The sequence below is a fragment of the Salvelinus alpinus genome, chromosome 10 (assembly GCF_045679555.1).
Source record: "Salvelinus alpinus chromosome 10, SLU_Salpinus.1, whole genome shotgun sequence".
Lineage (NCBI taxonomy): Eukaryota > Metazoa > Chordata > Actinopteri > Salmoniformes > Salmonidae > Salvelinus > Salvelinus alpinus.
Window position 1 is genome coordinate 55,506,522 of NC_092095.1, and position 22,590 is coordinate 55,529,111.

The 22,590-nt window shown below is 43.7% G+C and overlaps 1 protein-coding gene across 2 annotated transcripts in view; it reads left to right on the plus strand.

The window, feature by feature from the left end:
* The first annotated feature begins 1,720 nt into the window (after positions 1-1,720).
* Positions 1,721-22,590, plus strand: part of LOC139532322 (ATP-binding cassette sub-family C member 4-like) — a 28,908-nt gene continuing 8,038 nt past the window's right edge. The window contains exons 1-17 of one of the 2 annotated variants that reach the window (XM_071329782.1): positions 1,722-1,926; positions 3,150-3,202; positions 3,673-3,783; positions 5,327-5,447; positions 5,597-5,821; positions 6,433-6,522; positions 7,399-7,562; positions 12,080-12,205; positions 16,933-17,182; positions 17,961-18,068; positions 18,740-18,829; positions 19,219-19,410; positions 19,949-20,043; positions 20,147-20,233; positions 21,167-21,263; positions 21,501-21,710; positions 22,394-22,531. In XM_071329782.1, the coding sequence (XP_071185883.1) occupies positions 3,728-3,783; positions 5,327-5,447; positions 5,597-5,821; positions 6,433-6,522; positions 7,399-7,562; positions 12,080-12,205; positions 16,933-17,182; positions 17,961-18,068; positions 18,740-18,829; positions 19,219-19,410; positions 19,949-20,043; positions 20,147-20,233; positions 21,167-21,263; positions 21,501-21,710; positions 22,394-22,531 (2,049 nt within the window). In that variant the 5' untranslated portion in view covers positions 1,722-1,926; positions 3,150-3,202; positions 3,673-3,727. Of the gene's footprint in view, positions 1,927-3,149; positions 3,203-3,672; positions 3,784-5,326; positions 5,448-5,596; positions 5,822-6,432; positions 6,523-7,398; positions 7,563-12,079; positions 12,206-16,932; positions 17,183-17,960; positions 18,069-18,739; positions 18,830-19,218; positions 19,411-19,948; positions 20,044-20,146; positions 20,234-21,166; positions 21,264-21,500; positions 21,711-22,393; positions 22,532-22,590 lie in introns of both variants that reach the window. The other variant, XM_071329781.1, reaches the window with a different exon arrangement.

The following is a 22,590-nucleotide window of genomic DNA, read 5'->3' on the forward strand; positions in this document are numbered from 1 at the left end:
GGTTGTTATGGTGTCACTGTTTACTACCCATTCTGCTAGAGAGAGAAACCAGATCACATCCCTGGAACCTGATAGGCTACGTATGTTCTAAGGATACGTTTTTGTTAGCCGGGATTCAGGAACATGAACACACAGTCAGGTTTACAGTTAGTTTTGTGTCACACCTATTTAGAGTTCTTAGCGCCGAAGATGCAGGATCCCTATTGTTTTTATTATTTGTTTGTAACCAAATAACAAATAGGTATGGTACATAACTGTTATAGGTGGCTTCACACACTTACACAGTGATATGTTTGATGTTGATGTGCTTAAACTCTCAAGACTGTAGGTCTCATTTATATTTGTTAGAGGGTCGTTCCACAAAAATATGACCTTTTCTTTGATATTTTAAGTAGAAATTATGCACCAATATTGAATTTTAAAAGCCTGTTATATTAAATGAAGTGCCCTTTAATATAGAACACATGGAGAATTCAATAAACCAGATTTCTTTCTATGAATACAGGCTTGCTAAAGTGCCAATATTTTAACCCACATAATCCCAAAATGTCTCCAAGTTTCACCATCATTGTAAAGCCCAAGTTATTTTGTTGCTTTGACAAAGTAATTTCTGAAGATTATTATTTATTTCATGTGATTAGTGATTGATGCCTGTCCCTCATTTTAAGGTCAACCCTGTTACTGGAACTGAACTCTCGTTTTAATATGGTGAAACTATTTATTTTTTTATTCAAAAGAATCATTGAACATCTAATTGTCAAATCGTAGAGTAAAAGCAGGTGAGCTGGTTCTACTGTTTTTGGCCATTTTCTGGTGTTTTGTGGTAGAAAACTGAGCAGGTCGAAACAATGAACACAAATTTGTGAAGCTTGCATTCAATTGCCACTCCCTGTTTCACACAAGGACCTTCCATTTCCCCTGTCACAAAGGGATTTATAGCTGATTGAAAAATAATTCGTCATCCCTGTTAAGGTCAACCTTGTTATTTTATTTGGCACTAAATAGGCACTAAATAAGTGCCAAATATTTGTCCTTTTGAGATGGGAAAACTTGTTTTTTTATTGAGTTGATGACAGAATGTTAAAATGAGGTGAAATCTAAAGTTTTTGGGGACTAAGTTACACTTCTCAAAAGGCACTGAATTTGTGGAATGACCTTACTAGTTTGCAGCAGTATCTTCGTAGAGTTCATGTTGTCAACAAACCAATGCCTTCAAGTGAACCAGGAGGTTCATGAACTCGAAGTTAGCTCCAGGTAGAACGAAGTTGCCCTTAGAGTCAACTTGGCTCTACCCCTAGAAAGGATGTAGCATGCAGTACTATGCATTTACATTTTGGACATTAATGAATGAGACCTCAGTCTCGGCTATTGATTGCCACCAATTACTATATTTCCACGGCTCTCTGGTTTCCCACTAGTTACCACAGCCACAAAGTCAAAATGGGCTTTTTCGTAAAAATTTATGAAAACCAAAATGTGCTTTTTGATCTTAATTTAAGGTTATACATAAGTTTAGCAGTGTGGTTAAGGTTAGGTGAAAACAAATGTTTTTAAGAAGATACATTTTAGAAATAGGCGGGGATTATGATTTTGGTAACTAGGGACGACCCAGTTTGGCGCTAGCTAGCGCGTGGCGTGCCACAGCACAATTCTGACTCGAGATCGGTGATTGGCTTGACATAATTCTCACATTTTCTATTGGCTGTCTGTCTTGTAATTTACTACCATGTGCGTGCAACCAAGTTACACAACAGGAAATAAAGTAACAGTTTTGAAGAGTGGAGGTAGCAGACTTTGTCGTACCGCACACATGGAAGTTGGCCAAGCCTTTGAATAGTGCCAGCAGGGAAATATGGAACCGGTAAAAAAAGATGCGAAGACGAATCCATCGGCAACAGCTAATCTTTTCTCCCAGGTATTCTTCTGGTAAGTCAACAACCTTCGCCGCCGGGTTATTGAAAGGAAGCTGAGCTAGGCTCTACAGAAAGTCGTTATAGTTTTTACTGAAAGTGTTACTGTTAGGCTATTCGAAAAATCTTTGGTCAATTTTAATTTGAGAGGTTGAACGATTTGCTGTTTAATTAAATGAGGTATAACGTCATAATGAACACTTATAACTTAAAGCACTAGTCTGGTTTATAACACAAAGTGCGTTTTACCCATGTAATTCCATGGTTTCCCCCACTGTGAAATCACAATTTCCGGTTGATTCATACAGTCTTGGATTATGTATGGTGCCAAATAAGATTCCAGTAATTTATGAACCAAGAATATTGTTTGCGCAAACTAGGCTATTAATCCCCATCTCGTTTGTTTCGGATACACTCAGAGGTAAACCTCTGCGAGAAGGGAAAGGATGGATGCCTCGTTTTGAATTGAATGAGACCATCTGTGCCTTATATTTACATTAAAGACGCGCTCCAGCAATTTTTGTTGTTGACTTTTCCAGTTGAAAAACAGTACCCCACCCCACGTATAAATACAGTAATGTACAAACGGGTAAAACAATGTTATGAGCAAAATCGTAATTTTTTTTCAGTGCAAATGAGCTCAAAAGGAGACGAGTAGGTATTTAAAACAACGTTTGCTAAGGCATTTGCTGACAATTTGTACATTTTACATGCACAGTGCACACAGTTGGGTACTCAAGCATTTGCAATAAATGCTTTTTACAAAGACATGCTACCAGTAGGCCTATGTCACAAATAGAGTAGAGCGTCTACTGCAGTGGTTCCCAAACTGGGGGCTGCGAGGGGTCTGCAGTGGGGGCTTGGAGAGGTAGTGGAGATGAGGAATAACCAAAACTTAAAAAAAAGAAAAAAAAGTTGTAGTAGTATAATGCACAAGGTGCAATTTCGAAATTGGGTAGTGCATCATCAGTTTTCCCTCTTGTCGTTGCAGACCTTAGATCTATGTATAACTTGTATAAAATGTCAGGTGATTATGAAAGTAGTGATCGGGGAAAACGATAGATCAAAAATAATATCCCGATTATGTAGCTATCGTTTTGACTATCCCAATATTATTTTTGTGCTAGTTTGCTGTAGCTGTACCAAATCTCCAGTATTTTTTTCCATCATAGCATGTTCTCTATCTTCTTTTTAAATAGGGAGCCAATTAATTTCACCACTTTTTTATTTCCATGACAGATCATAACTCGTTTTCTCATAGCTCTCTCTTGTCCCTCTGCAGCAGACATATGGTGAGCAATATGTTTGGAACATTGAATCACAATAAACTCACAGTATTGAATCACAATGCATATCATATCGGCACCTAAGAATCAGGATAATATCATATTGTGAGTTCCCTGGTAATTCCCAGCCCTAGATGAAATGAGTGAGTGAAAAAGTTTAGGACGCACTGGTCTACTGCAGCGTTTCCCAAACTCGGTCCTGGAGCCTCTCGGAGTGCACATTTAGTTTTTTCCCCCTATCATTACACAGTGATTCAAATAACTAACTCATCATCAAGATTTTTTTATTTGAATCAGCTGTGTAGTGCTAGGAAGAAAAAAAACGTGCCCCGGGAACGAGTTTGGGAACCTCTGGTCTAGTGCATGCATTGCCCTGCTCGTCCTGAATGTAACACTACATGTATTAAACACTTCTCTTCATCTCTACCTCTGTTCTCTTCCCCTTTTCCATATATTCTCTCTTCCCTTTTCATTAGCTGGCTAAATCCTTTGTTCCGCATTGGATACAAACGAAGGCTAGAGGAAGATGACATGTACAAAGTGCTTCCGGAGGATGGATCTGAGAGTCTGGGAGAGGAACTACAGAGGTATGGCAAATGTATCATTTTGAACCAAGACAGAAGTGGCCTGTTGAATTGTGGTTAATTAAGCTCAAACATCACCTTAAATAAAACGTAATAGCGGAATCGCCTTCAAACCAGTTGCTTATCGCCCACCTGAGGATGTTTATCCTACCACTACTATACACCAAGCATATCATGAAAGCCATATCCTGTTGGCTGTTTACCCTTTGATAAATGAATGGAAAGGAGTTGCTGCATTTAACCTGTCCTTGTTAATATTTTACATGCTGCCTGTCCTGTCTGCTTTCAAGGACAGTTATAAAAGGAAGCATGCATACCCTCCTGTAAATGATGAGGGGAAAAAATAAACAGTCTTTCAGCATTTCACCAAGACATTGTCAATATTCACCTATCCAACCTGGCCTCAGGGAGATTTGGAATGTACATTTGTCTCTCTCCATTTAGTATATGTTACCTTACAAAATGTAATAACGGTTATACCACATCATACAAATTGGATGACTGAATGTATCAAGCATCTTGGAGGACATATAGTATTATACATCTTTCTTTGAGACCAGGCTTCTTGTTGCGTTGTTAGCATTTGTGGCTAACGTTAGTGGCTAAAGCAGCAGGTCAGGAGTATTTGCTTAGCAGGTATGGAGAATTTAAGTTGAGGTTAGGGGAAGGGTTAGCTAAAATGCTACAGTTGTCCCTGACATGACTAAAACATGTAACCTTTGCGTTGCTGGATGGACCCATGCTCCCCGACCTACTTTTGTTTCTGTCTTTAGTAACCGGACCATTATTCTATTCGCAACGTAGCGTATCATACTAAATGGAGGTACACACATTTAAATAACATATCCTATGTCTGTTTAAATGTGGTCATACTGACCAATCCATTGTCTTTATCTAAACAGGGGTGTCAAATATTGCAGTGGGTCCATTTCGGCCCGCAAGTGGTAGAGTAATATGAACTATTTTAAAATATTGTTTTTGCAGGGAATACGACATCGATATATTTTAAAATGACAAATCAATCTAGTTACTTCAGAACTATTTAAAGGTGTTCCATGTGTGATCTGGTGACACATTGGTGTGTAATTAGGGCGTCATTCAAGACTGATCTGATGTTTATATTATGAACCTTCAGTGAGTTTATCTTTGAGTTACACATTAATACTCTAAAATTCAGACGGAGCAATGGATGCAAACACTGACCATCCATGAGGTCAGAATTATAGTTTTGAAGATGTATAGTGTTTGCTTACAATAACATTGTTTAGACACAGTGGCGTATTTTGTGTTGTGATGGAGTAAGACAGTTCAACTAAGCTCACAAATCAATGGCTATATATCATTAATTGAAATGGATGTACCAATTGTAGATTGCCCCTTTAAGTACAATTGTATCACCACATGATGCAACGCAGAATTGAACGTCCAGGTACCTATAGGGATTCCTTGCGTCGTCGGTCCTCAAAAGTCATTGGAGAGGACGTAAGAAATCAAATCATTGCAATTGAGATTCTCCCAAAGTAAAATGAAGGCCATCTTTCCTCAGGCACTGGGACCATGAGGTGCAGAAGGCTGCCAAAGATCTCAGGCCTCCCAAACTCACCAAAGTCCTCATCAAGTGCTACTGGAAACCCTACGCAGTGCTGGGGATCTTTACTCTTGTTGAGGTACGTAGAAGAAGAGAAACACAGCCTGTGTAAGACTAACCGGTACCCTGCTAGGGAATTAATGATATCTTAGCCATATGTTTTATATATCAAGCTGTGGATTCACCTCATATCCTCTGTATTCTCTACCTCTCTTGTTCCCCCAATAGGAGGTGATTAAGGTGATCCAGCCAGTGTTCTTGGGAAAGCTGATCCAATACTTTGAGAAGTACGATCCTGATAATATGGACACACTGTATGAGGCCTTTGGCTACGCTGCTGGTGTCTGTCTGTCCACCCTGATCCTGGCCGTCACGCATCACCTCTACTTCTTCCACGTCCAGAGGACCGGCATGAAGATGCGCGTAGCCATGTGTCACATGATCTACAAGAAGGTCAGTATAAGAGACACATGTCTACAGACCTTTTTTTAAACAGTTTTTTTCAAGGTCGTATCTGATGTCCTGAACTTGAACTTGGCAGACTAAAGGATTGAGATTGCCCTCTAGGGCACATGTCAAACTCATTCCACAGAGGGCAGAGTATCTGTGGGTTTTTGCTCCACCCTTGTACTTGATTGATGAATTAAGGTCACTAAGTAGTAAGGAGCTCCCCTCAGCTGGTTGTCTAGGTCTTAATTGAAAGGAAAAACCAAAAACCCGCAGACACTTGGCCCTCCTTGGATTGAGTTTGACACCCCTGCTCTAGGGCAGTATTTCCCAACCCATACGTTTCACATTTTTAAACCTAAACTTGCACACCTGATTCAGTTAGTCAAGGGGTTGATGATTTATAGAGTAATTGAATCCGGTGTGCCAGTTTAGGGCTACATCAAAAATGTGAAGCGACTAGTGGTCCCTGAGGAGAGGGCTGGGAAACCCTGCTCTAGGGTATGACTGCCTTTCCAAACTGACATGTAGGTATTTTCTTCTTCGTATTGTGACAAATTACCTGGTTATTTATTGAGTTTTCAATAATTAACTTGGTAATGTATGTGTCACCCCAGGCCCTGTGTCTCAGCAGCGCAGCGATGGGAAAAACAACCACAGGCCAAATAGTGAACCTGCTATCCAACGATGTCAACAAGTTTGATGAGGTATGAACCCTGTAATGCATTTATTTTTTTGTCACTTTGCATATTGCTGACTTAGCGCTTTCTACTGTTGCTAATACACTGTTGAAAATGAACCTATACTTTTAAGACCTTTTGATCCACTGTGCAGACACAGACCCAATCCAATATCAGCTCTGTTACTTCAACCCTGGAAGATTGCCTAAATCCCACAAGGCTGACTGAGTTGTTAACCTGCATGGTGCCAGGCAAAGTAACACTTGAGTTTTTAAAGTACAGTACTGTGCATTTTGATAAAGGTCAGAGTCACAGGCTTCTCCGGGCACCTGGCAGACAAATTAACATTTTGAGTTGTTACTCCAGTGTTTCCCAATCCTGGTCCTCCAGTACCCCCCAACAGTACACATTTTTATTGTAACCCTGCACAAGTGCACCTGATTAAACTTGTCAACTAATCATGAAGCCCTCAATGAGTTGAATGAGGTGCGTTTGTCAAGGGCTACAATGAAACTGTGTACTGTTAGGGGTACTCAAGGACCACAGTTGGGAAACACTGCCCTACTCCACCCTCCTGTTTTGTTGCATATTGTGGTCAATGATTCAAAGTCAAGGAAAGATGCTGCTACATATTACTGTTTAGAACATGGCTGAATGGAACGTGCACAGTTGAATTCAGTGACTGTAGCATCAAACTACAGTGTCGATGAAGCAGCCATGTTATAGATGTAACACACGGGTCTACAACTCATGGCTTGTGGGCCACATCAGGCCCATAAGTCACTGTGGTGGCACGCTGGAGGGAATTTGAGACAACTGATGTACCATAACCTCCCAAAATCCTGTTCTTGTTTAGAAACACTCCCCCTATGAGTTCCAACACGTGATCCCTCTTGGTTACAGGTGACCATTTTCCTGCACTTCCTGTGGGTAGGGCCTCTCCAGGCGGCGGCCGTCCTGGGGCTGCTGTGGGTGGAGATTGGACCATCATGCCTCGCAGGCATGGCCGTCCTCGTCATCCTTATGCCAACGCAGACCATGTTCGGAAGGCTCTTCTCCAAGTTCAGGTAACACACAATGTAGATAGGAGTCTGAGCTTAAGCTTTTTCAAAACAAGCAGGGAGGTCAGTGAGTGCCTTTTCTTGCCCAATATGAAACCCAATGACCAGACCAATTGCTTTATAAACTGATCTTTGGCCTGCTTTTATGATGTGTAATGATTATCCCTAGCATAGACCATATGAGAACATAATCCTAACCCTAGCGTGGACCATAACATTTTTTCCCCCCACCTTTATTTAACCAGGTAAGCGAGTTGAGAACAAGTTCTCATTTACAACTGCGACCTGGCCAAGATAAAGCAAAGCAGTGCGACAGAAACAACAACAGAGTTACACATGGAATAAACAAGCGTACAGTCAATAACACAATATTTAAAAAAAGAAAGTCTATATACAGTGTGTGCAAATGGCATGAGGAGGTAAGGCAATAAATAGGCCATAGTAGCAAAGTAATTACAATTTAGCAGATTAACACGAGTGGTAGATGAGCAGATGATGATGGTGTGTAAGTAGTGATACTGGTGTGCAAAAGAGCAGCAAAGTAAATAAAAATAATATGGGGGATGAGGTAGGTAGATTGGGTGGGCTATTTACAGATGAACTATGTATAGCTGCAGCGATCGGTTAGCTGCTCAGATAGCTGATGTTTAAAGTTAGTGAGGGAAATGAAAGTCTCCAGCTTCAGTGATTTTTTGCAATTTGTTTTAGTCACTGGCAGCAGAGAACTGGAAGGAAAGGCGGCCAAAGGGGGTGTTTGCTTTGGGGATGACCAGTGAGATATACCTGCTGGCGCGCGTGCTAGGTGGGTGTTGTTATCGTGACCGGTGAGCTGAGATAAGGCGGAGATTTACCTAGCCTAGACTTATAGATGACCTGGAGCCAGTGGGTCTGGCAACGAATATGTAGCGAGTGCCAGGCGACTAGAGCATACAAGTCACAGTGGTGGGTGGTATAAGGGGCTTTGGTGACAAAACGGATGGCACTGTGATAGACTACATCCAATTTGCTGAGTAGAGTATTGGAAGCTATTTTGTAGATGACATCGTCGAGGATCGGTAGGATAGTCAGTTTTACTAGGGTAAGTTTGGCGGCGTGAGTGTAGGAGGCTTTGTTGTGAAATAGAAAGCCGATTTCTAGATTTGATTTTGGATTGGAGATGTCTGGAAGGAGAGTTTACAGTCTAGCCAGACACCTAGGTATTCGTAGTTGTCCACGTATTCTAGGTCAGAACCGTCCAGAGTAGTGATGCTAGGCGGGCGGGCGGGTGCGGGCAGCGAACGGTTGAAAAGCATGCATTTGGTTTCACTAGCGTTTAAGAGCAGTTGGAGGCCACGGAAGGAGTGTTGTATGGCATTGAAGCTCGTTTGGAGGTTAATTAACACAGTGTCCAAAGAAGGGCCAGATGTATACAGAATGGTGTCGTCTGCGTAGAGGTGGATCAGGAAATCACCCGCAGCAAGAGCAACATCGTTGATATATACAGAGAAAAGAGTTGTCCTGAGAATTCAACCCTGTGGTACCCCCATAGACTGCCAGAGGTCCGGACAACAGGCCCTCCGATTTGACACACTGAACTCTGTCTGCGAAGTAGTTGGTGAACCAGGCGAGGCAGTCATTTGAGAAACCAAGGCTATTGAGTCTGCCGATAAGAATACGGTGATTGACAGAGTCGAAAGCCTTGGCCAGGTCGATGAAGATGGCTGCACAGTACTGTCTTTTATCGATGGTGGTTATGATATCGTTTAGTACCTTGAGTGTGGCTGAGGTGCACCCATGACCAGCTCGGAAAACAGATTGCACAGCGGAGAAGGTACGGTGGGATTCGAAATGGTCAGTGATCTGTTTTATTAACTTGGCTTTCGAAGACTTTAGAAAGGCAGGGCAGGATGGATATAGGTCTATAACAGTTTGGGTCTACAGTTTCACCCCCTTTGAAGAGGGGGATGACCGTGGCAGCTTTCCAATCTTTAGGGATCTCGGACGATACGAAAGAGCGGTTGAACAGACTGGTAATAGGGGTTGCAACAATGGCGGCGGATAATTTTAGAAAGAAAGGGTCCAGATTGTCTAGCCCAGCTGATTTGTACAGGTCCAGGTTTTGCAGCTCTTTCAGAACATCTGCTATCTGGATTTGGGTGAAGGAGAAGCTGGGGAGGCTCGGGCAAGCAGCTGCGGGGGGTGCGGAGCTGTTGGCCGAGGTTGGGGTAGCCAGGAGGAAAGCATGGCCAACCGTAGAGAAATGCTTATTGAAATTTTCGATTATCATGGATTTATCGGTGGTGACCGTGTTACCTAGCCTCAGTGCAGTGGGCAGCTGGGAGGAGGTGCTCTTGTTCTCCATGGACTTTACAGTGTCCCAAAACTTTTGAGTCGGAGCTACAGGATGCAAATTTCTGTTTGAAAAAGCTAGCCTTTGCTTTCCTGACTGACTGTGTGTATTGGTTCCTGACTTCCCTGAACAGTTGCATATCGCGGGGACTATTCGACGCTACTGCAGTCCGCCACAGGATGTTTTGTGCTGGTCAAGGGCAGTCAGGTCTGTAGTGAACCAAGGGCTATATCTGTTCTTAGTTCTACATTTTTTTGAAAGGGGCATGCTTATTTAAGATGGTGAGGAAATTACTTTTAAAGAACGACCAGGCATCCTCAACTGACGGGATGAGGTCAATATCCTTCCAGGATACCCGGGCCAGGTCGATTAGAAAGGCCTGCTCGCAGAAGTGTTTTAGGGAGCGTTTGACAGTGATGAGGGGTGGTCATTTGACCGCGGACCCATAGCAGAAGCAGGCAATGAGGCAGTGATCGCTGAGATCCTGATTTAAAACAGCAGAGGTGTATTTGTAGGGCAAGTTGGTCAGGATAATATTTATAAGGGTGCCCATGTTTACGGATTTAGGGTTGTACCTGGTGTTTTCCTTGATAATGTGTGTGAGATTGAGGGCATCTAGCTTAGATTGTAGGACTGCTGGGGTGTTAAGCATATCCCAGTTTAGGTCGCCTAACAGAACGAACTCTGAAGATAGATGGGAGGCAATCAATTCACACATGGTGTCCAGGGCACAGCTGGGAGTTGAGGGGGGTCTATAACAGATGGCAACAGTGAGAGACTTATTTCTGGAGAGATTCATTTTTTAAATGAAATGCTTGAACTGTTTGGGCATAGACCTGGAAAGTATGACAGAACTTTGCAAGCTATCTCTGCAGTAGATTGCAACTCCTCCCCCTTTGGCAGTTCTAGCTTGACGGAAAATGTTGTAGTTTGGTATGGAAATTCATAGGCCAGGATTCAGACACGGCAAGGACATCAGGGTTGGCGGAGTGTGCTAAAGCCGTGAGTAAAACAAACTTCGGGAGGAGGCTTCTGATGTTAACATGCATGAAACCAAGGCTTTTTTGATTACAGAAGTCAACAAATGAGAGTGCCTGGGGACACGCAGGGCCTGGGTTGGCCTCCACATCACCCGAGGAACAAAGGAGGAGTAGGATGGTTAAAGGCTAGCAAAACTGGTCGTCTAGTGCGTTGGGGACAGAATAAAAGGAGCAGATTTCTGGGTGTGGTAGAATAGATTCAGGGCATAATGTGCAGATGGGTATTGTGGGGTGCGGGTACAGTGGAGGTAAGCCCAGGCACTGAGGGATGATAAGAGAGGTTGCATCTCTGGACATGCTGGTTATACTGGGTGAGGTCACCGCATGTGTGGGAGGTGGGACAAAGGAGGTATCTGAGGCATGTACAGTGGGACTAGGGGCTCCGCAGTAAACTAAAACAATAACTATCCTAAACAACAGTATCCAAGGCATATTGAAATCTTGAGAGAGACATAAAGCGAGGCATAAAGCAATCACAGGTGTTGATTGGGAGAGCTAGCTAAGACAACAGGTAAGACAACAGCTAATCAGCTAAGACAACAACAGAGAAAATGGCGATGAATGAGCAGAGAGGGTTGGTTAACTACACACAGGGCCTGAGTTCGGGGCTAGGGCCGACAGATAAACAAAGGTAAACAAAGTGGAGTACCGTGATAAATGAACATTCCAGCAGGCATCCGCTATGTAGCCATGTGATCATAGTGTACAGCAATAGACGGAACAGGGAAGCCGCGTAGTAGTTGTTGCTACGCTAGCACGCGGGACGCCTAACCCTAGCGTGGACCATGTGAGGGCACAATTGGCTGTCTTGTCAATAAACAAGGATTGTCTAAGAAATATATATATGTGGTCTTTTTTAACCTAATGCAGGGATCATCAACTAGATTCAGCTGCGGGATGATTTTTTATTTTTCTTGAGCAGATGTTCAGGGGGCTGGAAAACAATTACATTTGTAGACTGCAAATTGGCTGCAAGAAGCCGAAACAGATATATTTGACTAAATCATAGTAATTTCAAACCTTACTTACATTTGTATACAATCATATGTATCTCTCTATTATGCATGGGAATACTTTGGAACAGATTTCCAAAAATAAAATAGCTGGGGGGTTGAGGAACCCAGACCTAATATATGACTGTCCTTTCCTTGCAGGAGTAAAACAGCTGCCTTGACTGACAATAGGATACGCACAATGAATGAAGTGGTGTCTGGAATCAGGATCATCAAAATGTATGCCTGGGAGAAGCCCTTCTCAGCACTCGTCAATGAAGTCAGAAGGTAAAAAAAAGTGTAACATTGAAGCTTTTGAACTGATCCCACTGCACAGAACAAACTCAATATTGAGATAGTGTTAGATTTGTAGATATTGTTACAGTAATAAGGCATAACAAGCGCTATTGTCCAAAGCCCATTACAGATTGTGAAATGTTATTTCAAGAATTCTCTGTTATCACCCATGATTCATTTCAGCTGGTTGTTCTGTTAGGATTGCTGACGTGAGTGAAAGTCCCATGGTGTGTTTTAACCAAAGACCTTCCTCTTCTTGTAATTTTTCTGTGATGAGGAATCGACACCAACAATAGCTTCTTGTGATGATGTAACAATGTTTATTAAGGAAACTGTCAAACACACTAACTACATTGTCTCTCCTGAGGGTTTGTCCAGACATTTTAGATAGACTCAATGCATTGTCTAGATAATCTTATCTAGTACTTTGTGCCAAAGTAACACTGACACAAATGTATAAGTTATACAAACATACAGTTGTCAGTCAAATCGACTGAAATCCTAGTGATTGCCACCCAAGCCTAATAAAGGGTTATACTGGGGTATTTTGAAAAAATCATACCGCGGGTATTTCAAAATACCCCGGTATAACCCTTTTATTAGGCTTGGGTGGTAATCACTAGGATTTCAGTCGATTTGACTGACAACTGTATGTTTGTATAACTTATACATTTGTGTGTATATATACAGTGGGGAGAAGAAGTATTTGATACACTGCCTATTTTGCAGGTTTTCCTACTTACAAAGCATGTAGAGGTCTGTAATTTATCATAGGTACACTTCAACTGTGAGAGACGGAATCTAAAACAAAAATCCAGAAAATCACATTGTATGATTTTTAAGTAATTAATTTGCATTTTATTGCATGACATAAGTATTTGATCACCTACCAACCAGTAAGAATTCCGGCTCTCACAGACCTGTTAGTTTTTCTTTAAAGCCCTCCTGTTCTCCACTCATTACCTGTATTAACTGCACCTGTTTGAACTCGTCACCTGTATAAAAGACACCTGTCCACACACTCAATCAAACAGACTCCAACCTCTCCACAATGGCCAAGACCAGAGTGCTGTGTAAGCACATCAGGGATAAAATTGTAGACCTGCACAAGGCTGGAATGGGCTACAGGACAATAGGCAAGCAGCTTGGTGAGAAGGCAACAACTGTTAGCGCAATTATTAGAAAATGGAAGAAGTTCAAGATGACGGTCAATCACCCTCGGTCTGGGGCTCCATGCAAGATCTCACCTAGTGGGGCATCAATGATCATGAGGAAGGTGAGGCCCAGAACTACACGGCAGGACCTGGTCAATGACCTGAAGAGAGCTGGGACCACAGTCTCAAAGAAAACCATTAGTAACACACTACGCCGTCATGGATTAAAATCCTGCAGCGCACGCAAGGTCCCCCTGCTCAAGCCAGCGCATGTCCAGACCCGTCTGAAGTTTGCCAATGACCATCTGGATGATCCAGAGGAGGAATGGGAGAAGGTCATGTGGTCTGATGAGACAAAAATAGAGCTTTTTGGTCTAAACTCCACTCGCCGTGTTTGGAGGAAGAAGGATGAGTACAACCCCAAGAACACCATCCCAACCGTGAAGCATGGAGGTGGAAACATCATTCTTTGGGGATGCTTTTCTGCAAAGGGGACAGGACGACTGCACCGTATTGAGGGGAGGATGGATGGGACCATGTATCGCGAGATCTTGGCCAACAACCTCCTTCCCTCAGTAAGAGCATTGAAGATGGGTCGTGGCTCGGTCTTCCAGCATGACAACGACCCGAAACGCACAGCCAGGGCAACTAAGGAGTGGCTCCGTAAGAAGCATCTCAAGGTCCTGGAGTGGCCTAGCCAGTCTCCAGACCTGAACCCAATAGAAAATATTTGGAGGGAGCTGAAAGTCCGTATTGCCCAGCGACAGCCCTGAAACCTGAAGGTCTGTATGGAGGAGTGGGCCAAAATCCCTGCTGTAGTGTGTGCAAACCTGGTCAAGAACTACAGGAAACGTATGATCTCTGTAATTGCAAACAAAGGTTTCTGTACCAAATATTAAGTTCTGCTTTTCTGATGTATCAAATACTTATGTCATGCAATAAAATGCAAATTAATTACTTAAAAATCATACAATGTGACTTTCTGGATTTTTGTTTTCGATTCCGTCTCTCACAGTTGAAGTGTACCTATGATAAAAATTACAGACCTCTACATGCTTTGTAAGTAGGAAAACCTGCAAAATAGGCAGTGTATCAAATACTTGTTCTCCCCACTGTGTATGTGTATATATATTTATTTCACTCGGAGGCTAATTATTAGGTACACCCGTCTAGTACCGGGTCGGACCCCGCTTTTCCAGAACAGTCTGAATTCTTCTGAGATTGGAAACTTTGCTCAATTAGTATCAGAAGACTTAACGTGTGCCAGGAAAACATTCCCCACACCATTACAACACCGCCACCAGCCTGTACCGTTGACACCAGGCAGGATGGGGCCATGGGCGCATGCTGCTTATGCCAAATCCTGACTCTACCGTTGGACCAGGCAATGTTTTTCCACTCCTCAATTATCCAGTGTTGGTGATAGTGTGCCCATTGGAGCCACTTCTTGTTTTTAGCTGATAGAAGTGGAACCCCAGTGTGGTTGTCTGCTGCAATAACCCATCCGTGTCAAGGACTGACGAGTTGTGTGTTCCGAGATGCCGTTCTGCACACCACTGTTGTACTGCGCCGTTATTTGGCTGTTTGTGGCCCCCTGTTAGCTTGCATGATTCTTACCATTCTCATTCGGCCTCATCAACTAGCTGTTTTCGCTCACAGGACTGCCACTGACTGGATGTTTTTTTTTGACAGTCGCACCATTCTCGGTAACCCTAGTCACTGCCGTTTCTGAGATACTGGAATCGGCCCGCCTGGCACCGACGATCATACCACGCTCAGAGTCTCTTAGGTCACTCGCTTTGCCCATTCTAACGTTCAATCGAACAGTAACTGAATGCCTCGATGCCTGTCTGCCTGCTTTATATAGCAAGCCACGGCCATGTGAGTTACTGTTTGTAGAAGCTAACCATTTTTGTGAACGGGGTGAATGAATATAATTTTTAAATAAATACCTGCAGTTATCTTGTGCACTAGGTTAATAGATAAAGCAGATGGTGTTGTTCATTTTGCCTGTTTGTTTTTCTCATTGTGAAGCCCTTCCCCAAAGCAGCTGATTGAGCCAATCATGGTATGTTTGTTTACAAAGAGCACACACAGTTAACGGAAGCTTTCTCGACGACTGTTGTCCAGCTCAAGAGAGGTGAAGTTCAAGTTACGCTTGAAATTCACAACTGTTTGCCAGCTAAATATCTTATAGCTATACGTTTAACTTTTAGTTCTCTCCAACTCAGGGATCCAGCTATGTATTTGGTTTGCTAGCTTAAGTGGCTAGCCTGCAAGATCAAGCTTCTTGGTTACAGCAGAGACAATAAATCCCCTCCTGGATCAAGAACCCTGCTGTCAAATATTTGTTTTGTGCGTGCACCAAACCATTTAAGGTGGTTGTCCAGCTTTATGAGCTGGGGTGTCTGTCCTTGCAATTTGTTTATGTTGACTTGCACTTGTTGACAATTAGCAAGCGTCCACTATGGGAATACATTTTTAGTTTTTTTACTACTTTTCATAACCACCACTATTGCCTGGTGTGGTATTGCTAGTGGGACTCTGACACACAACCACCATGTACACTGAGTGTACAAAACATTAAGGACACCTGCTCTTTCCACGACAGACTGACCAGGTGAAAGCTATGATCCCTTATTGATGTCACTTGTTATATCCACTCCTATCAGTGTTGATGAAAGGGAGGAGACAGCTTAATTGAGACATGGATTGTGTATGCATGTCATTCAGAGGGTGACTGGGCAAGACAAAATATTTAAGTGTCTTTTGAACGGGGTATGGTAGTAGGTGCTATGCACACCGGTTTGTGTCAAGAACTGCAACGCTGCTGAGTTTCACGCTGAACAGTTTCCTGTGTGTATCAAGAATGGTCTACCACCCAATGAATTGAGGCTCTTCTGAGGGCAAAAGGGGGGTGCAACTCAATATTAAGGTGACCTTCATGTTTTGTACACTCCGTGGATACTACGATGATGTCCTAAAAAGGACAACGGATCACAGAGCTGGCACAAAGCCACTGGCATGTTAACAGGTGTCGACAAGCTCTGTCACAGCTTCTCCACCTCAGAGCTGTGACATGGACATGCTACTACTATCCAGTCATAAGGCTGTCTAAATCTCTGTCACCTGCCTGTTAGTATAAGGAGAACAGGGTTCTTCCCAGTGATCTAAATTGCTCAGATTGAGTATTTTTATAAAGGGCTACGTAGGGATTCCTTATGCAGTGGTTCATAATGTCACCGAGTGACTCTGTGGTGCACATCGGCCCTGTTTTTGAAGTCTGGACAGCAACAACCTCTCCCCACGCAACAGGACAACCCCTGCTCCTCTCCCTCTGAATATCCATGCATGTTTACACATACTCACAGGGCTAAGATAAGGGGCCAGCCGCCAGATGAACCAACGCAGTCATCAAAGCCATGTTATCAGTGTGTCTTCTTCCTGGTTTTCATGTAGCATCCCCAGCCATTCTCTGTGGTCTTCATTCGAGCGTGTGTGTTGAAATGCTTCCTGGGTTTGTTTTTGTTACGGAATGCCTCTCTCTCACCCCACCCCCCCCAGGAAAGAGATCTCCAAGATCATGTCTAGCTCCTACCTGCGAGGCCTCAACATGGCCTCCTTCTTTGCGGCCAGTAAGATCATAGTCTTCATCACCTTCACCGTCTACGTCCTCCTGGGGAACACCATCTCAGCCAGCCGGGTGTTTGTGACCGTGTCTTTGTACAGTGCCGTCCGCCTCACCGTCACCCTCTTCTTCCCCTCGGCTGTAGAGAAACTGGCTGAGACGCGCATCAGCGTCCGCAGGATCAAGGTATTTAAATACATGTGAGCTTCTTAAATGGTTGCATTCTCCGAAGGAGTTTTAGTGGAGTTTTTGTGCTATCATATGGTAATGTTTTCCTGGGAAGCACACAGTATCTGTAGTTAATCCAAGGTAGAGATGCTATGACACATTGTCCCTTGTTAAAAAGAATCCATGTGAACTGCAGATCTAAGCGCTGATATGAATCACATTCTTTCTTGGGTGGTTTTTATCCAACAAGTTGTTCTGGTTATTGTGCATTACTTCATGCATTATCTCTGTTGACATATGTATTATCTCTTGACGTGTGAACCATGCAATACCAGAGCTCTCTTGAAGTTGAGCAAGGCTCGTCTTCTGCACGTGTTGGCTTCTGACAGTGCAGGTGTCGTCTCTGCGCTGGGTTCCTTTTTAGATGTGCTGTCCTGACAGTTGCCTGGATGCCAATGTGAAACACAAGGCCCAGCTCTGGCTGATCCCCTAAGACTCATTATGCAATCATGTCACATTATCATGCTTTATGATCAGTGACTGTAAAATCATCATGGGACTTATCTGAGCCACAGCCAGGCTTTACATTACTGTATGTCATCTGATTGTTCAAAGCCAGGGACGTAACAGGCATCATTGCAATCAAGATCCTCAAGTTGTTGAATGTGTCATCTCGATCCAACACGATTGTAAACAAAGTCTCGGGTCCATCTCGATGTGGCAGTTTTGTTAACATAAGGAGACATGGCTGTATATCACTATTGAACTCTTGGTGAACTATTGTTTCCAATCTCAGACTTTTCTCCTGTTGGATGAGATTGTGAAAAGCAACCATGGATTTCTCCAGGAGGAGAAGCAAGAGCCCTCTGTGGAGATCCAGGACCTGATTTGCTACTGGGACAAGGTGAATGTTCAACTACTGCCACCCAGACTCCTAGATACACCTACAGTACCGTTTACTGCTATCACAAACACCTTTTATTACAGCTTGATGCTACGTGTGTGTGTACAGTGAGCTCAAAGTATTGAGACAGAGAAATGTTTTATTGTTTTGGCTCTCTAATCCAGCACTTTGGATTTGAAATGATACACTGACTGAGGTTAAAGTGCAGACTGTCAGCTTTAATTTCAGGGTATTTTCATCCATATCGGGTGAACCGCTTAGAAATTACAGCACTTTTTGTTCATAGTCCTCCCATTTTAGGGGACCAAAAGTATTTATAAACAAATTCACTTGTGTATTAAACTTGTGAGTCTACAAACATTTTGGATGCATTTGCTGTTTTGGTTGTTTCAGATTATTTTGTGCCCAATAGAAATTAATGGTAAATAATGTCACTTATTGTAAATAAGAATAGAATATGTTTATAAACACTTCTACATTCATGTGGATGCTACCATGATTATGGATAGTCCTGAATGATTTGTGATAGTTAGCTCATACCCCCCCCAACACATGCTAACCTCTCACCATTACAATAACAAGGCAGGTTAGCATTTGTATATTTATGCATTTTGGAGCTCACTCTTATAATAAAGTGTAACCTGAAATGACCCCTCTCTCGCTCTGTACAGAGTCAGGACGCCCCATCTCTCCAGAACCTGTCACTCACAGTAAAGTCAGAGCAGCTCGTCGCTGTCATTGGACCTGTGGGGGCTGGAAAGGTCAGAGGTCATGTTTCTTAGCTTGGTGTGCCAGCCTATTACATCACTGTATGAGGACCGCCAACGTAGCGAGAGGGAAGTAAGCCAACTGGAATATATATTTAGCTACAGTGTGAATCAGAAAACGGTTTTGCAGGATGTGTAAACATTGATGTTCTCTCCTCTTACTGTGACATAATGCCTGCCTTTGTGTACACTGAGTGTACAAAACATTATGAATACCTGCTCTATCCATGACAGATTGGCCAGGTGAATCCAGGTCAATGCTGATGCCTTATTGATGTCACTTGTTAAATCCAACTCAATATTGGGAAGGTGTTCCTAATGTTTTGTACACTCAGTGTATGTTCTTATCAAGCTCACCTGTTCCCCCTTCACATTTCCCACAGTCCTCTCTGCTCAGCGCCATCCTGGGGGAGCTGCCTCACGACAAGGGGGTGTTGAAGGTCAAAGGTCAGCTGACCTACGCCTCCCAGCAGCCCTGGGTGTTCCCCGGAACCATCCGCAGCAACATCCTGTTTGGCAAAGAGCTCCATCCTCAGAAGTATGAGAAGGTCCTGAGAGCCTGCGCCCTCAAGAGGGTAAGACACACTGAATGGAGCTCTCATTGTATTTAACGCTGGGAGATTGCTAAATGCAAGGATTGGTGAAGCTCCATTGTGAACGTTGGATCTCTTGAACTTTGACTGCAAAGAGCACCAACACCTTGGGCTCTAGGTGGTACGCCTTTCATCAGAGCTGTCAACACTCGTACATGAACACATACAAGCTCTGTCCCCTCTGCCCTATTGAACACAATGTGAGACTAGATTCACGCTCTCACAACCACATCACATGAAACGGACATCTGCTCTACAAACACACTTCCTCTTTGATCGGAGGACTGGACTTTCAGCCACACATTCACTTGCCATGGAGAACACTTCAAACACACAGAAATCTGTAATGTCACTTCCCCAGCCATGCACTCTGTAACACTGTCCTCTTTCACTGTGTACAAACTGCATTCCCTCTGTGTGTGGAAGATCATGTCCTACACATAGTCATTATGGTCCTCCTGTTTGAGGGATTGTGATGGTTGTGGGTCCTATTAACCCCTGTTGTCCCTTCTGTGTTCAGGACATGGAGCTGCTGCCAGACGGGGACCTGACATTGATAGGGGACAGAGGAGCCACCCTCAGTGGGGGACAGAAAGCTAGAGTGAACCTGGCCCGGTAAGACCACAACTCCACTTCATACTAGAGTAGACATGAGTTGAGGTACTTTCTATAGATGAATATCCTCCAGTCTCTATCTGAAAGCCTTGTTGTGTCTCAGGGCTGTGTACCAGGATGCTGATATCTACCTGCTGGACGACCCTCTAAGTGCTGTGGATGCTGAGGTCGGGAGACACCTGTTTGAACAGTGAGTGAACCACAGTTTCAGCTAAACACGTTTTTTTATTTTTACAACTGAATAGAGTGATGCAATACACTGATAGGACTTTGCTCTCAGTACACCGTCTCAACATGACTGTAAAAGAGCAAAACAATAGAGAACACAACCGACTGGGCACACACTGGTTGTTTCCACGTCATGAAATGATGAACTACTGACTTACTGAAGCATAAACTGGAATATGTACAGTACTTCCACTATTGTTCTGGGGCGTTATGAAGGATTCTGTTCCTGCTCCTGTCCCCCAGTCGTTTGTTGGTGGCTAGTGATTTATCTGGCAGAGTAGCAGAAAGTCTGGAGTGCTCTGTTCCTACCTCCCTGAGGTCTCCATCAAAGCAGCCCTAGCCTCTGGAAGGCAGGAAAAGGAGTGGTGCTGCTGTCAGGCACACAATGGCAACAGAGCCCTACTCTACCTTATCCTGTCACATGACATGGTCCCCTGAAAGTGTTCATAATGGAACCAGCAGGGCAGTGATGAGCAGTGGGCTGCACTTCTACTGTGCAGGGCTCACTTTTACAAAAAGCTATAACGCTATTGAAAGGTGTTCTAACCATTGTAAGACTAAATCTGTGTTTTTGGTGTGGCCTCTTCTAGCGAACAGCGTTCAGATTCCCTTTGCGGTAGCATACTTAAGCTTTGTGTAGCCAGTTTGAGGTCTGTGTCGATGTGTTCATTTTGTTAAAAAAAATGTTTTTGCTTTTAGTGTTGATTAGGAACTGTGTCTAAAATGCCAATACTTGTGAGCTGGCCCTAGTGATTGGCCCTGTTTGATAGGTGACAATCTCCAATTTGCCCACATGAGTCTGGTACTCTGAAAAGTTGGACAGGGTTGGCAGGTCTGCTGTCATCTGACTGTCTCCATGTGTCTGTATCCTGTCTGTCTCTCCATGTGTGTCCAGGTGTATCTGTGGTATTCTGAAGAATAAGCCCCGCATCCTGGTCACCCACCAGTTGCAGTACCTCCAAGCAGCCGACCAGATCCTCGTCCTCAAGGAGGTGTGTTCCTGGCAGGGTTTAACATTCTACATATGCTTTAAGACCACATAGGAGCATGCATGCACTACCCTGTGCTTAAGTTTAATGCAGGACCTGTGACTGCAAGCACGGGGGAGATGTGTTACCATGGGTTACACTGTAACACACATAGGAACACCTGTATAATTGCACACAGACAAGACTTATACATTACATACAAACTCCAGGTGGGGTGTGACTTTTGTGTGTCTGTTTCAGGGTCACATGGTGGCAAGGGGGACGTACAGCGAACTCCAGCGCTCTGGGGTCGACTTCACCTCCCTCCTGAAGAGGGAAGAGGAGGGGCCACAAGCCCCAGGGGCGGAGACTGAAAGCCGCTCGCCACGCAGCCGCACCCTCTCCCAGAATTCTGTGGTCTCCCACACCTCCTCCATACGTTCTGTTAAAGATGGAACTGAACAGCTTCCGGTGGGTCCCGCCCACTTCCGGTCCTTTGATACAGTCGCCAGGAGCATTTTCACTCTGTGTCCCTGATGATATTTTGTAGCAAAGCAGTGAGTGAAGAAAAAGTTACCTGTGCTTGCTCTTTTTGTCCACAAGAAGGCAGTGCGTACAAACTTTTAGTAGAAGTTTGCCAGACACAGCAAAGTCCGTCACACGCAATATCTCAGACAGCACTGACCCGATTTTGACAACACTTGGGTGAATGACGTCTTGCCATAGAGATCCGGCATTTACACAATTACACTGATTTGGCCCAAGGCAGTAGCTATAATAAGACTGAAGTTCTTTAGTCACAAGCTATATCTCAATTGGCCCGAGAGAGAGGGGGGCACTGCATTATTCGTGGGGGTCAGTGTTTACTGTTGCCTTGTAATTTTAGTAGAAGCTATGCAAGCCACAGCAAAGTACATGTCGTACTTTCCTTAAAAAAACAAGTTAATTTGTATCTTGTTGACATGTTCAGATTCCCCAACACAGGGATTGTGTAAGTTCTCAACTTCCCTCGTGCTTGAACCTCTACAGAGTTGATCCTACACAGAGTGCACAGAATGACTCACTTAACATCATGTTGCACAGATGTCATTTTATTTGCAGTGGCTTTAATGAATAACCCCCAATAAATCCTATGATGTTTGTGTGTAATGCAGGCAGAGCCTGTCCAGACAGTAGTCGAGGAGAGCCGCTCGGAGGGGACCATCGGCGTCAGCCTCTATGTCAAGTACCTGAAGGCAGGCGCCAACATCCTGGTGTTGATAGGAGTTGTATTACTCCAGTTCCTAGCTCAGGTAATGACATCATAACCCCAGTACAACTACATGGTCAAAAACAGCACTAGTAGTGCTGA